The sequence below is a fragment of the Diplotaxodon limnothrissa genome, linkage group LG3 (genome assembly GCF_057381915.1).
Source record: "Diplotaxodon limnothrissa isolate DT_005_m linkage group LG3, D_limnothrissa_male_GT1.1, whole genome shotgun sequence".
NCBI classification, from domain to species: Eukaryota; Metazoa; Chordata; class Actinopteri; order Cichliformes; family Cichlidae; genus Diplotaxodon; species Diplotaxodon limnothrissa.
In genome coordinates, this window is record NC_140598.1 from 64966430 (window position 1) to 64982432 (window position 16003).

A 16003-nucleotide genomic window follows, 5' to 3' on the forward strand; every position below is an offset into this window, starting at 1 on the left:
GGACAGCGCCAAGTGTGGCTGAAGGATTGTTTGATAATAAGGGAAGGACAAGCAGAGAAGAAGAGCAGTTAGATGGAAAGGAGCAAGCACGAGGAAATGGATAAGTGAGTAAGACAAAGGAAAGGGATTAGAGAAAGAATGATGGAAACAAGAAAGGAAAGGAACATTTTCATGGAGAGGACACAGAAGATGAGGAGGGTGAACCCGTTTTTGAAGAAGCCTGCCACTAGAGGGAGAAGTACCGGTGGATGATCATTATCCACAAATTATTTGGCTGGTAAAAGGGATCTTGTATTGGATTGTGTTGCTGGAAGTGGCTGATTCAGAAGTGAAAGTTAGAGGAGGGAGGAGATTTAGTCAGGGTTTGTGGATGAGATGGTAGATGTGGCAGTAGGAGGAGAACACGCATGCACACAATTGATTCATCTCACTAAGGACTTCTGCCTCCCACAATTTTGCTTTCGCTCTGTTATTATTTTGATTTTGCCGTTTTTCTGCAACCCCCACCATCACCACCACACCCCTCTCATTTGTCCCATCTTCCCCTCGTCCCTGTCTGCTGCCAGCGGCATCTGTCTCTCCTTCTCTAATTCGGTGATTGCAACAGAGTGGCCGTGTCATTTCTAAAACCAGGGTTGTATGTGCACTCTAATTGCCGTACTGGTTTTCCAGAAGTCAGAGCTGTGCCTGGATAATCTTAAGTGCAATGTGAACACATGCGTGTAATTGCTGCATGAGCATTTCCTTTCAATTTAGACTAATTTCAGTTTCAGAAAGAAAACACAGATGGTCCAAATGTTAACCTGCTTAAATAGATCAGGTTCATGACTTGAGGGTCTCAAGTCACTAAAAAGATCAAAATTCCAGACAAAATTCCTATTTTCGTCATCAGTGTGCCAGCTATCATTTATCCCAGGCTTCTTCCTTCTCCGTGCGTTTTCTCTGTTCAGATTTCATTATCTTTCGGCCCTCTGCCCCACACACAAACAACTGTTTCCCTTCATATACAGTATGCACACGTGGAAACGCATCTCCTCTTGCTTATGTGAGCCATTTCTACAGAGGCAGGTGTGGGTAGAGAGACCCCTGGGGAGTAGATGTAGGTACTGCAGAACTGAGAGGTGGTCTATTTTAGATCATTGCGGCACCACAGAGGGTGGTGCTAAGGGGGGAGTTGGGGCAAAATCAGTGTATACTTGTGAGGATGCAGGATGTAGCACTCTAAGCTTAGAGTGTTTACCGTTTAGACACTGTTCCCAAACCTTCCCTGAATCCCTGACTCATCTCTCTGCAGATAATTCCATCAGCATCTCCTGTCAGTATCCTGCTATGAACTCCAATTCAATCTATGTCCACTCTTTTTTTCCCCCTCAGACTGTAGCAAGTAATGCATTTTGGACACATTCCTACATGTCATATATTTTATATGTTGGTGTATATACTACATCCATATATATATATATATATATATATATATATATATATATATATATATATATATATACATACACTTTCGTGATTCTCATTTTTTGGTACCACTCGCAGAACTTTATCCCTCTGCTAGGACACCAGGGGATTCCCTGACCTCATTTTAGCTAGCATAGCTCTCAGGTTTTTGACAAAGGCTGCTGTTTGACGTACATAAAACTCCTAATTAATCCTCTGACTTTACCACCGCATTAGATTTTATTAAAACCCCAAGTCTGGTCACATCAGCCCTCGTCTTCCCTAATTCCAGCTCTGTCTCTGTTGACAGTGCTATAAGAGGTACAGCGTATGACCCCGAGGTTGATTGAAGTGAAGTGAGGGATAATAAGTTTGCACAACAGCAATGAAACTTCTTTGACACGTTGATGAAGTGATGCTAATTGCCAAGTGCCACTGAGAAGTGCTCCATTAATGCATAAGAAGGAAGAAAAAAACCTGAGAAAAACTCAGTGCTGACAGTTTCACTAAATCTTTTTTCTCTTTAGTCAGAGTGGAGTAACTGGATGTAAAGTGAAGTGATGCTCCACAGGTGGAGGTTTGCTCATCAGCAATGCTTTGTGTGCGGCAGGAACTTAAATATGTCTTCCTTGGAACAACCATGAAATGTGTTTTAATTCTCTGTGATTATGTCATGCTCATGTGAAATAACAATGGGAAATCTTTTTTTCTGCTTTATTATTTCATACTGTAATAACTGTGTTGTTTACTGACTGCTGATTCTGTGACTCTGTGACAGCTATTATAATTTAGCACTTCCACAAATGTAATCATACTATATCTAAATAATTCATAAATCTGTTTAACTTGTTAGTGCATTTAAAAAAATCATTTAAAATTCAAGGTAACTAGAATGCTGTTAACTTGTCTAACCAAACAAACCAGCCCGAAAACACATCCACAAGTTCTTCCTGTCCTAACTAAAGCTGATTTAAAGTACATAACTTGCTAAACATTTGCCATGTTGCCCTTCTAACCTCTAACCTTTCAACTTCCAGATTTGTGTAACCTTTTCTTAATTTGTCTTCTCCAAATTTCTTAAAGGGAACTTTGATAATGAGCGCCTGGCTATTGCTAGACAAAGAATCCCATACCGACTTGGTCGGGTAGTTGACGAGTGGCTACTCGACAAAGGTAATAAAATCCCTTTAACTCCACTAATGATCTAACTGCCTAACCTACCGTTAACCACCACTCTGGAAGAGGTGCAGTGCCAAGCATCAAGGGTGAATACGATCTGGCTTTTTCACACGACTGTGGGTCCATTATAACCCAGTGCAGACTTTAAAAGCCTGCAAATGACTGACTGATATATAATTAGCTAATTCTTTTGAAGTTTTTCTTTATCTCCAGTGATGGGAAGCCACGCTGCAAATGAGGTATTGTCAGAAGATATTTTCTTTTCCTCTCAGTTTTATATCTAGTTGTCAGTTAAAGCTGTTCACTGTGACAAAAAATTGTCATTCCAAAAAACAATTACCTTCTATAAGTTTTCGTTCCTCTGAAGTATTGATTTGGAGATATAAAAAGGACCTTATCCAAAGCACCTTAAACTGGGGCTGCATCTCTTCAGAGAAATAACTCCCGAATAACCCAACATAACCCCGTAATAACCTGACCACATGTAAACAACCTAGTGAATCCGTTTGCTTCTTTCATGTGTCTTTTGTTGGCTGAATGTGAACTTGTACTGACTAATCACTCATGAAAACAGAGCAAAAAGAAAAGAATGACTATCCTCAAGGAAAAGAATCCCCATGAAAGTCACTAAAAGTTAAAGGGACTGTTGTGTTTGTTCAGCGTGTGGGCTCCATTTCTCGCCCAACGTTACACAGAACTTGAGCCACAAGTTTGTAATGCGATGCCATGAAAGTGACAATTCTTTAACCCTTTGAGTGCTGAATGTCCCAACCTCTCTGTCTTGTGCCGCGTGTTTGTGCTGCTGAAGGTGGTTGATTCTTATTTTTTTAAAAAGAAAGAAAGAAGAAGAAGTTGAGTTTCTACTTCAAAGACAACTTTTTTTATTGGTAACTAGCGCACACAGAACTCTAGCAAACTATTAAAAAAAACAGTACAAGGATAAGAATCTAAGACTTTACAGTAACATCTGCAATAGCTTCACTATTTGCATAAGAGATGTATTGCAATTATCATGAATTAAGCTTTTGAGGCCAGATACCTTTAGGGGGGTTCCTGAAATGGAACTGTGAACGATAAAACATGCACGCATGAATTCAGAAGATGAAATTTGTCTGCGAGAGCTAAATGAAGTATTCATGTGACAGACAAACAAGATAAATGAAGTGCTTGCATATTTATTTCATGGAAACAAAACAATCCTTGCATTCATTTCTAGTTCGAGGAAAACTGACTTCTGTGCTCTCCTCTGACATGCCGGGGAATGCACTTTTGCTGAGGTTAGTTAGGACACAAATCAGAATTAAAGAGGCTTGGGAGATGAAAGTTGAATGAAAAAGTGGATCAATAAAAAATGACTTACCCACTTATGAAATGATTTGTGCATGCTATGAAACTCTAAAGAGACTGAGCATTAAACTGAATCTATTATTCTCTTTCTTCTATAGTTTGATATGAGCCTGTATCCAATCATTTTGATGAGAGCTTTTGCAGAAAGTAGGCAGGAGAAATAAACAAATAAACACCCATTAAATCTCAAGTGCAGGCTTTGATCATTTTTGGGTGCATTTTGGGGGGTAAAAATCTGCAAGGTCTTTTATTTGTTAATATTATGGGATTCATTAAAGGAACGTCTTACACACGTCACGGACTGAAGAGGAAAAGTGGCTCTGGAAGATGCTGTTTGTAACTAGATTAGATAATGAATGGGGATTAGAGGACATTGCTAAGCTCAAAGGGTTAAAGCTGTTTGTTGCTTTGATAAGGACATGGAGAGAGATTTAAGCTAAGAAACCTCTAAGCAGAATCTAACCACCTAACAGCAAATCAAACTCCACCCACACTAATCGCTGGGGGCTTCTCTCGCTGCTACGTCGTCCGCGTTCTTAAATTGAAACGATCTGACTGATTTCCCAGCTTTGCCCCGCTGGTGACAAAATTCAGAGAGCCCTCAGTTATAACCGTGTTATAAACGATGCTTAATCTTTGAACATAATTTGCCCTGGATGCTGGTATCTGGAAGAACTTGGACAGGTTACGGCAGTCGTTCGGGACAAGAACTAAATACGAAGCTAACAATGTTCTAACTCCTGCTAAAAGACACAAATCTCCAAGTGGCAACATCTTCCCGTTGTCCCCATCTTGATGTAAAGCAAAACTCAGAGGGTTAAAACACAGCAAATGACTGAAGGCCAAATTCAGCAGTGACACAGCTGCTCTGGGTCATTTCAACAAAATGTGTCTAAGCAAAAATAAATGAAGGTCCCTTTAACATTTATTGTTTTCACTCCTAAAGAGATTGATGTATTTTAATGTATCCTTCTGTGTGTATTTGCTATGCAGGGTGAGTGGTATACTTGAACAAGACTTACACACTGGTTCGTGTGTGCGTGTGTGTGCGTGTGTGTGGCAAACAGCCGGGATCATTCATTCTGAAATGGATGGCCTGTAATGGTCCAGGCTGTGTTGCCAATATGGGGTTTATGGTCTCTGGTGTCCAGTGATTTTTCTTACATCAGCGCCTCAGAGGGTCTTTACATGTTTCAGGGTTCTTGACCAGAGTGAGGAAAACAATCAGCCCCGTGGGTCTCCTCTTCAAGTGCCTTTAGTGTTTCATCAATTCTGTAAAACTCACCAAGCATGGAAAACCTCCACATCTTTCAGATCTTATAAGTACAAATCTCAACGCGTTATTACCTTAATATGTGGACAGAAGTAAAAATAAGAGAGCTAATCGCCCGCATTCGCTATCACAAATCAGTATTTTAGTCACACCGGGATATAATGGAAGTCACTGGAGCCAGAAGTGTCCTAAAGGAGAGCTGGGCTGTGCCGCTGCACTGTCTCACTACATCTCATTCTGAAGCCTTTATCCCATCTCCCCAACTGTGTGTGAGGCAGATCAGAGTTAGCATCTCTGGCCAACTCGGTGCCTGCTGACTAAATCCAAAACGGCAGCCATTACAGAGACCCAGTGGAGGGGAAAAATCCCAAGTCCCAAAAGTTTGCAACAGCTCTAGCCGGGACAAAACTTCCTCACATGTGTCCCCTTATTCTTCTTCTTGTGATGGGTCTGTCATCCCAAGTTTTCTCCTCTCTGTCTGCCTATCCTAACCCTCACTCTCCCTTCTTATCCTCCTCCTTTTTCCTCTGACCACCAATGCCAACCTTACCCAAAAAAAGAAAAATACTTGGCAAGTATTCTCCGTTTTTTGGGGGGTTTTTTTTGCTAGAAACAATAAATATGTGTCGCAGCTTCCACATCTCATCAGGGAGCTCCACTAGAAAATAAACAGTACAAATAACCGGCAAGAATCAATTTCCCGTAGGTGTTCACTTTAACAGATGCTAAAAGGAAGGAAGCGAAGCGAAAAAAGCTCCCAGAGGAATTGGAACATCTTCTTCTGGCAACAACTCTATCCCTCTAGAGCTCCCTGGCAGCCTGACAATCAAGCCTGGAGTTGAGCTACACAAGTGCAGGGAGTAGAAGAAGGGAGGAATACTAGGATAGCAGGTCTCTGCAGGCTAAAACGCTAGAACTAGGTTTAACGTTCAGTGTTTAATGGTTTGGTGCGAGCGCCCCAATTCCCAAAGTGAAAGCAATCAAGTGCCCTCCGCTTGGTGTGGTGCCAAAGCCCAAATCAAATCTCCAGGCCAGGCATTGGTCCAGGGCTGCTATTCATGATCCCAGCTTCATTTCAGAGATTTTCTCACATCTGGCAGCAGTCAATTGAGAGTAAATCCATATGAGGCTGTCTTTCAGTAACTCCATCATAAGCTTTGCATCCCGCAGAGTTACTATGTTGTTTTCTCATTTGATCTCGCTGCACTATTACAGCCATATCTGAGAGAAGTAGGGGGAGACGGAATGAATTTTAACGTGCTTGCTCATGAGAAGAGAAGTGGCAGCGAGAACACGTCTCTTTAGTCTGAAATAAGGGACTCTTTACTGTTATTTCATGGTCCCCTACCATGAAATGGCCTAAAAGCAGTACAGTCACAGCTGGAGAGAACAGGAAGAAGGAAAATTGTACCCAGCTAACCACTGTGCTATCTCTCTTTGTCTCTCCCTCGACAGTATCACTTGTTTAAGATCCACATACAGATGTAGGATCAGATATAGAGCCACATCTGATTACATCCAATCTACTGTCTCCAGAGTACTTCACTGCACCGTCACAGTCTCACTGCCCAGAGCTTCCTTCAAGGACCTCAGAGCTTCACTCTGCCTCCCAAGACTTTCTGTCTATCTTCATGCTGCATTTGGCCCCTCATCGCCATTGTCAAACACAATTAATTCATAGTGTTCTACCCGAACCAACCCAACTTCTGGGGAGTAAAAAAGCAAAACGTTCTTAATTACCAAGGAGAGCTGTGCACCAAGGAGATAACTTGGGAACGCTTCATAATCGACTTTGTCAGCATCCCACCCCGCCCCTATTGTGCTCCTGCCTTCTTCGACTTTATCCTTTCCTATCCTTTTTTCTTTGCAGAAGAAAATGAAAATGGGGGAGTTCATGTTTGTTGATACGGATACTCTAAATTCTGCAGGCGCATGAAGGATTTGTGCGCAGAAACAAATACAGACTCTGCACGCTAACGGTCCAAGTTTGCACCCTGCACGTCAAAAAGGAGCGCATTGACAGAGGTGAATTCTGGGCCATCCCTCCCACCCTGCAAGAGAAAACATTCGGAATAGAAGCTTCTTGCAACCATATGGCATGCCTCCTCTCTGTGAGATAACAGGAGTAGAAGGAGGATGAGAGAGGCGTAATGATGACGGTGGTGGGAGAGAGATACTGCTCTCTCCAGCTGCAGTGCTTTTCATATCCCCTCATATACACTTAGATCATCCTTTACCACCATCCACTCCTTTCACTCTCCGGGTGCCTCCCTCCTGCTTCAGGTCCACAGGCAGAGGAAGGGCTAAACCTGGCTAGAACACAGCGCCAGGCCGCCGTCCCCTCCCCTCCTCTCCACATACATTTTGAGGGTTGCAACAGACATGCAACCATTATTTTTCTGCCTCCAACAAGCAATCTGTGCAATAGCAATCCAAGCGTGGCCTAAAACCAGCCCACTCCCTAGTTTGGCTCAACATAGATAGTAATTACTGACCACAGCTCGTCTGTGACAAGCCATTTCTCTCTAGTTGAGGAAGACTGAAGGTAGAAATGTGCTTTTACAGCTTCAGAGCATTTTACTTTTGGTCAAAGAGGTAATCTTTATCAAAGAGAACTCAGACTGCGGTGAAACTAGTGCCCATATAAAAGATTTAAAATGTGCAATCAGGTGCTGCATTATATCTTCAGGCACACAAAGAGGATACATTTATACTTTTCATGCAAGATATTAACGGTGTTTGTAGCTATTGCAAAAATCTTCTTGAATAGATGTTTGGTTATCATTTCAGTGTGTTATTTTTAGTTCTTACTGAAGTAAAGACGCTGAGGTCCACTGCACCCAGTCTTAGAGTCAGTGTGCACATAGAATCGCTGTGTGAAATGGACTGTTTTCGGACCAGTTGGCTTTTTTTCTGGGAATTTCTTTTCACCACCGACTTTGTATTTAGCCATGTATTAGGAATATAAAAGTGTCAGTTCAATCATTTTTACCATATTATAACTAAAGAAAGACAAATTTAACACCATCTATCACTAATCACAAAATTTTACAATTCTTAGGTCCGTTTTTACAATGTTGTTTTTGACAGCTGGGTATTTTATTTTAGTATTCTCACCACCTCTGTGTTAATGTATCCCTACGTCCTCTTTATGAGCACCTTCTGTGGTCAAACAGCAGGTTTGTGGGGATACACACAGCAGGAAGCTTTGGCATTAGTCAAGGAAGGTAGATATAAAACCCTGTTATAACTAAGTTAACCATGTGATTAAGTGGCTATACTTGAAAATCAGGGTGCAAAGCTGGAGGTGACTCACTAGTGCTTCCCGTGATCATTTAATATCCATAGTAAGCACTTCACTGCACTTTCTTCTTCTTCTTTTTTCCCCCTTTCCTTTTGCCTTTCATCTCACTACATGACTTACTCTCCCTTCTGCTTGCTTCTTACCGTCTTACTCTTGTGTGTTACTGTATGTCTGTCTCTGCAGCCACTCTTTAACTGCATCATTCCTCTTGTTCTTTTTATCGAGCCTGTCATGCACTCTCTCTATCCCCACCCTTCATGCCCTCGCTCTGTCTCTTTGACATTCGGTCCTCATGCACACTTGCTCTTTCTCTGTCCTCCTCGTCTGTCATCCTCCCTCGCTTCTGTCATCTCTTATGTCCCTATTCTCCAAGACTCTGTCCAACCTGTCTTTATCATCTCTTTTTCTCCAGGCTTGGGTAGATTACTCAGGAGTTTCACTGTGGCCAGCATTATAAGAAAGTAAATTATACATGTATGGATTTTTATAATGCTAATTTACTTCAAGCATTTCTTTTTGTTTTATTAAAATATATATGCTTTGTTTGAAGACACTGCTGAGGAAAAGCCCTGTGATAATATTGCAGGCTGGGGTAAAGTGTACTATAGCAGGGAGTCCGCATCTCCTGTCATATTGATTACCTATCAGCTAAGACAGGATGAAGGGGGTTGTGATTGTTGCTTATAATACCTTTAGAAAGAGTTGTTCCCACCTTTTCTTACCCCAATCACCTGTTTAGAGAGCTGCTGCCAGGATGCTAATGATGCTGAAGAACTGGAAGAGGTTTTCCAAGATGCATCATTTCTAGTTACAGTATCCTTAGAAATGGGGAAAAAAGATATACACATCTCAACAATCTCAATGGCTAACTGCCTTGGGATTCGCATGTAATCACGATATACCTATACGGTATACGATATATATATTGTATGTATGTAACTGCTATCATAAGGCTCCTAGATCATGTTGCTTTCCAGCATATTTCTATCCATATCATTTCATCACCAACAGCTTTTTTGTTGGTATGCAACATGTCTGTAGTCTGTATTCCCCTATTTGTTCATTAAATACATAGCCTATGGATTTAAACCTAAGGGCCATTATTTACGCTAAATATAGGTATGTAGTGAAGGAAAGAATTACATCTCATCGTTCCATAAAATGACGTTGTTTTGTCTCTCAGAGTGACACTGAGAGAATACGCTAAAAACAGGCCCAAACTGGTCTGCTCTCTCAGTTTGCATTTCTTAATAAGGCACCATCTGCATTTACAAGAAATAAAGCTTTTTTTTATAGCTGCACATAAAGCTACGTAGCTAAGACTACCTTGGCAGCTATTTGTAGATATCAGGTTGAACATAGCTGAAGAAGATGGATGGTTGTGCAGATTTTTCTGCTCTGGTGGTGCGAAAACTGATCATTAAAATCAATTTCCATGTTCAATTGGTACTGAACGACTGTAGCTTTAATAGTAATGTGTGCTTTTAGCCATCCTGGTAGGGTGGCTCATTAGACAGTGTTTGTTGGTCCATCATTTTTGCCTGAGATCACAATTATTAGATGAATACCCTGTTGCCTTCGATGTGTTCTAAGAATTTTAATCCTTATTCCAGGCTGTGAAGTTTAGCAGTATAATCGGGCATGAAATAATACATAATGGTTTGAGACAGTCTTTCACCTTCAGCTATACCTTGTTTCCTGTTATCTACCAATAGCTAGCATGCTAGCAAACCAGAGACTGTACATCCAATTTGGACTGGATTTTAACATTCAGATTTTGGAGAACTGAAATGGCACATGTAGTTTATTAGTGTTAGCTAACATGTTAATACTAGCGATTCACTAACAAAACTGAAGGACAAACGTGTTGGACTTTAATTTCAATAAAAATGCTTTAAAAAGCACCAACACTACAAACATTGTTGAGAGGTACAGTTAAATAGCCTACACCTGTTAGGCTGTAGCTTTTTAATGCTGTGAAGTTTAGCATTTTAGAATGGGAATATATTGGGACGTGTCTGTCAGGCAAAGCATTTTTCCTACTTAACATCAACATGTTAGCGTCCATTAGCATCCATTACATTTAGAGACATCTTTGTCGCTAAATGTATATACAGTGCACTCATGTTTGAATATGCATAGCCGTTTATTATTTTTGCTCGTAATTCTCACACTTTAAAATCTTTAATTATTTTCAGACATATGGGTATATAAACAGATAGAGGGATAGATGTATGAACTCCGCTCAGTCTCTGCAGTAGCTGATTACAGAAGTCTGACCATTCTGGTCTCTGCATTGCAGTTAATTAAGGCTTTGTGTATGGCTGCGGATGCCCATTATAATGAAAGGCTGGCTGTCAGCCCCTCGTCCCAACACACAAACATGCACATACACACCCCAATCCATTTAGCCCCTCTAACGCCACCACCCCACCCTACAGCCACCCCTATCCAGCTGCTTCCATCATCTCTGCCCATTAAATGCCCATCACCTTAAAATTCCTGTGGAGAGAGGCAAAACACATCCATACACACTGAAATTGGTGAAACAGAGCCTCATCGATGTGTAACCCATGTGTGCTGTGCTGCTGCCTAATACACACAAGCACACACACAGAGGGAGAGGTGTATGTAAATAAATGTTGAGGAAATAGACACTACTTGAAAAGGCCAACTATCACACACATAAAGGTCATTTCACTGACACATTTCATAAGTTATTATATACATGCACACACACCCTCTTCTCTGCAGCAGCGCCACAGCCAGCTCTGTCATATTAAGCACCGTGATTGCATGTCATTGCAGAGGCTTCTCTTTCTATCTTTCCTCGCCTCCACCCCGCCCCACTTACGCCTGCCGCCAAAATTGGTTCTAAAACCACATGTCACTTTTGATTTGACCCGGCAGACCCTGAAACAATAACTTCATCAGGCCTTGTTAGAGTCTCATCCTGAGCAGACAGCTACGAAAACAAACACTGATTTCCCTTCATCTAGTCTAGAGGGCACCTTTCTTCTTGGCTTTCTTTGTCTCATATGGGATGAGCACATAAATGGCCACAGTACTCTCATGTGCTCGAGGCTTTTTTTTTCTTTCACAAAGAGAGGCATTAAATAGGTCACCCAACGGATGCTTGGACATTTTATGATGTATGATACATGAATGCATGTGCAGTGACTCTAGGAGGTATTACTAATCCTAATACTAATACATCATAATCATAAGCTGCTTGTCAATATAGCTTACTTATGACTGTGTCACTGGCTCAGAGTGTAACTCTGCCACCATTACACTTAGCTCCTGCGGAGTAAATTGTCCTATCTGAACAGACCATCTTGTGACTTGGAGTTTCACACCACACACAATAGAAAAACACCATGTCTTCAACTTGTCCACACTCTATGACCCTTTCAGTCCAAGTGAAGATGTTTACAATGGAGACCTTCTGGGCTGATTTGTGAACGTGTGCGGGGTGGGGTTAATTAAGGGGGCTAAAATTTTAGTGCAAGCGTGTGTGTGTGTGTGTGTGTGTGTTTAAAGTGAATCTTTGTGTATACACGTGCATGTATTTTCTCCTGTATTTTCCCGGCTGATGTTCGTAGTTTAACAGTCTGTTCATCCTTTCCTGTTCTATTTATTGCAGCATCACTCCCACACTAAACATGCTAAGTAATGATATAATAGAATAAGAGTCAGATATTATGTCAACAGCGCATATGCCAGACATTAAGTCTCATTATTATAGAGTTAGGGGACAGGAGCCTAGTCCCTTGTGGGACCTTGGTCTAATGATCTGATAATAGGCTGACATGTGTAATGGCCCTCATCGAGGAAACAGATTTATGTCTTCAGCACTTCTGTAGAGTCTACGTACACACGTAGATTAAACATGCAGTTTTACATTTACGTACCAACGCAAGCATTCATTGACATAATTCCTCTGATATTCCCGCACACCTGAATCTTATAAACAGGTCAACACACCCATATAGATGAAGAGTAAATTATAATTATAGTGGTGAAGAACCCTCTCAGCTCTCCTAATTGAAAGCAAATGGGACCTGGACCTGTCCCCAGCGTCTGATGAGAAGAAAGTTGTCACCAGCTTACAGTCTGATTGAAACCATGAAACAAGCATTCAGAAAGTTATTCAGAGCATTTGTTATTTAATTGAATCACATGCAGGGAAGTCACTGTGAGCAGATTACTTGAGCAGGAGTGCCAGCAGAAGCGCTGAGGAGTAATCTCCCATACCTGCACAAGACGTAATAAATGTGCGTACATGCACACACGCAACCACATTCATAAACACACTCCCTTCAGGCCCAAGATTCGTAGCCCACCATGTCTACTGAGTCAATATTTCACTCCCAAATGCACACATTAGCGCAGTATCCCTTTCACGAACAAACACACTCTCTCTTTCCTTGCAGGGATTGATTAATCCATAAAAAACCTCTTTAGCTTCTCCCATCCTTCTCCTCTGAGTAATTACCTCATAAGGACTATTTTTAACCCACATCCTTCCAACAGTTTTCCTCTAACCTGAATATTCCCCGATGTCCATGTGAGTCTCACTAGGGGTCAAAGATTGCGTCAGTCTGAGTGTTGGGGATAAGCAGGCACAGTAGGGATGCATGCCTGTCGGAGGGGGAGGAGGGGAATAAAATAAAATCTAAACGGATGTCAGTTGGAGAAAATACAGGGAGAAAAATTATACCTTTCAGACTGCCCCCACTCTGCCCCTACACCACAAGACCTGGTGACACATTAGTATTGGACCCTGGTTAAACGGTTGACTTTGTCCTCTCTTCATCCATCTATCCATCCAGATGAATGGTAATGACCACAGAGAGGAACAGCCCCTGCTGAATTAAACATTTTCTTCCAATGAGAATCTCATTTTCCTCCTTTAGATGGCAAAGCAGGGTGATGGTTTTTCCTCTGGCAGAGATACTTTATCATTGTGCAGCTCATGTGCATTGGAGGTCAATGACATAGACCCAGCATTGTTCTAATATATTCCATCTCAGGGCAAATGAGATGCATTTTGCTGTGAACCTTCAGTCTCAGGGTCAATCCGCGACTGCTCCTGCAATCTATTTGACTGCCAGATTCAGGGTGCTTTTCTGGGAATGTGCCACGTGACTAGCTCCATAATGACTGCAACTGCAGCAAGCCAGGGTCCAATCTCCCTAAAGTGTTACCCAGGAAATCCCTTGTGATTGAAACACTCCCCCTATCTCCTCCGATTCACTGTGTTTCATGTTGAAGCTCACCTGAAGATCATGACCTGATTTGTATTCTTTGCCCCTTTCTTTCCTTCCCCTCTTTCATGACCTCTCTTCTTTCCGCTTCTCTCTCCTCCTTCTTCCCTCCGTCTTGTCATCTGTCGCATATTAGGTCGCCAGCTGACCATCTTCAACAGCCAAGCGTTCATCAAAATCGGTGGTGGAGAGAAAGGGCGCCACTTCCAGGGCCAGATCTCAGGCCTGTACTACAACGGCCTGCAGGTCCTCAAACTAGCAGCCGAGGGCGACCCCAACGTCCAGACCCAGGGCAACCTGAGGCTGGTGGGTGACGTGCCCTCGGTGCTGACTACCGACACCACCTCCACCACCCCGCTGGCTGATATGTCCACCACAATCATGGAGACAACCACCACCATGGCCACAACCACCACCCGCAAACAGCGCTCGCCAACCATGAGGGACAGTGTGACACAGGTGAGCAAAGTGAGCTAGTGATGCCAGCTTGTTTATATGATTCATAGAGAAAAATCAAAAGGCTGCTGTTTGAGTCACCGAGGCAAGAAGATGCTCTGGTGCTGTGCATTGTGATGGACCATTGCCAGTTAGTTTTAATTGGCTTTTTAAAGTTTCCCCAAAATCCTCGAACTGCTGAAAACAATATTTGAAAGATTAAACAGCATAGCCAAGTAACCAGATGGTTCTTCTTACATGAAGAGATTTCAAAAGAAATCAGATGTCAGCTACAAGGTCAAACAGTCACATTCTCAGCTCTGTGCTGTGTGCGAGTTTCCCCTTGTTAGCCATCAGCTGTATTCAGATGGTCAAACAGCCCTCAGCTGTTTGATCCAGCCATTAGACCAATCAACACTGCGGTTTTGATTTTCTTTAAGAAGATGTGGCTGACCGGGATCCTAGAAATCACTGCTCGCTGGTCGAAGGCAGGACCATCTCGAGAAGGAAATCTTGCTACACAAAGAGCACAACAATAAACTTCCATTTACGAGTCTACATCGTGCGCATGTGAGAGGCTGTGATTTATGCTCTGATGATTATCCACATGGGCTAAAGGCACATATTACCAGCACGGAAAGCAACAATTAGCAAACAGTAGGGGACCTTTTCCTTGCCCACATGCAAGAAGATGGAAGAGGCGGGCCATCATAAAAAGACCTGATAACAAGATCCAGGAGGGGAATACGCTCCAGTTCACATCCAGCATCATTAGCTATAAACTGTGTGCTGTGCAAAAAAAAGTGTGATCCAGGCCATGAGAGGAAGCGCTGAAAGCTTGTCGCCCATGCTCGTGGATGTACTGTACGTCAGCTATATTTGGCGCTGTAGAGATTTTGTACCTTAATTAGTTGAAAGCTTTAAAACCTGTCAATTCCATACTTTCAATTTCAGCTCTATGGCATACTTTTATGGTGTCGCGGAAAACACAAAAGCGCGGTGCCAATTACTAGTGCTTTCCTCTTATTCAGTTGTGTTCATTAGCACTCTTCATGTCCACAGAGGCATATCTGAGATCAGTCAGCGAGCCACTCACACTCTTCCCTGAAAACCATGATCAGCAGATCCAGAATGTGTTTAGATCTTTGTCCTTTTATCATCGTCTCAAACCTTCCTATTGTGCCTCATTTTGGTTAAATGTGGCAGTTCCAATTAGACTAAAGATAAGGTGAAGCTGTTGGCACCGCTGCACAATAGATGCAAAGTTATACTGCGAGCACCCAGATTAAAGAAAACTTTTAGTTTTGCAGCAACTGTTTTTCTTGCTTTCTTGTACATTGATAAAAGTCAGCCTTAATGAGGCCTCCACAGGCTCATCAAACTAATACTTTGATGGCAGTTGACAAAATATGAAGGTGCACTTGTCTCAGTCATGGTTATCGCTGCCACGGAAGTACAAACAAAAAGTTTTGGACCTAAAACCTGTCAGAGCTCCTTCGCAGTCAACAGCATCTTGATTGTGCCCAGTTGGCACAATCAGCTGGTCTGTGATTTAGTGTTTCTCTCTCTTCTCTTTAAACATGAGATCAGTGGAACATGGATTTAAGATGCCGCATGTACGATGCACTCGGTTCAGTGTCTCTGGCCTCCAGACTTCTTGGCGAAACCTGCTCTCCACGTTGAGCGTATAGCGAGCTTTAAAAGCATCTGTCTGTGATGTGAAATTGGCAGCCCCAGACTGCCCCGCTT

At 42.2% G+C, this 16003-nt stretch overlaps 1 protein-coding gene across 1 annotated transcript in view; it reads left to right on the forward strand.

Moving 5' to 3' along the window:
* Window positions 1–16003, forward strand: part of nrxn2b (neurexin 2b) — a 649237-nt gene that overhangs the window by 619474 nt on the left and 13760 nt on the right. The window contains exons 19-20 of the mRNA XM_085349739.1: window positions 2530–2619; window positions 13956–14278. Of these exons, the coding sequence (XP_085205865.1) occupies window positions 2530–2619; window positions 13956–14278 (413 nt within the window). The remainder of the gene's footprint in view (window positions 1–2529; window positions 2620–13955; window positions 14279–16003) is intronic.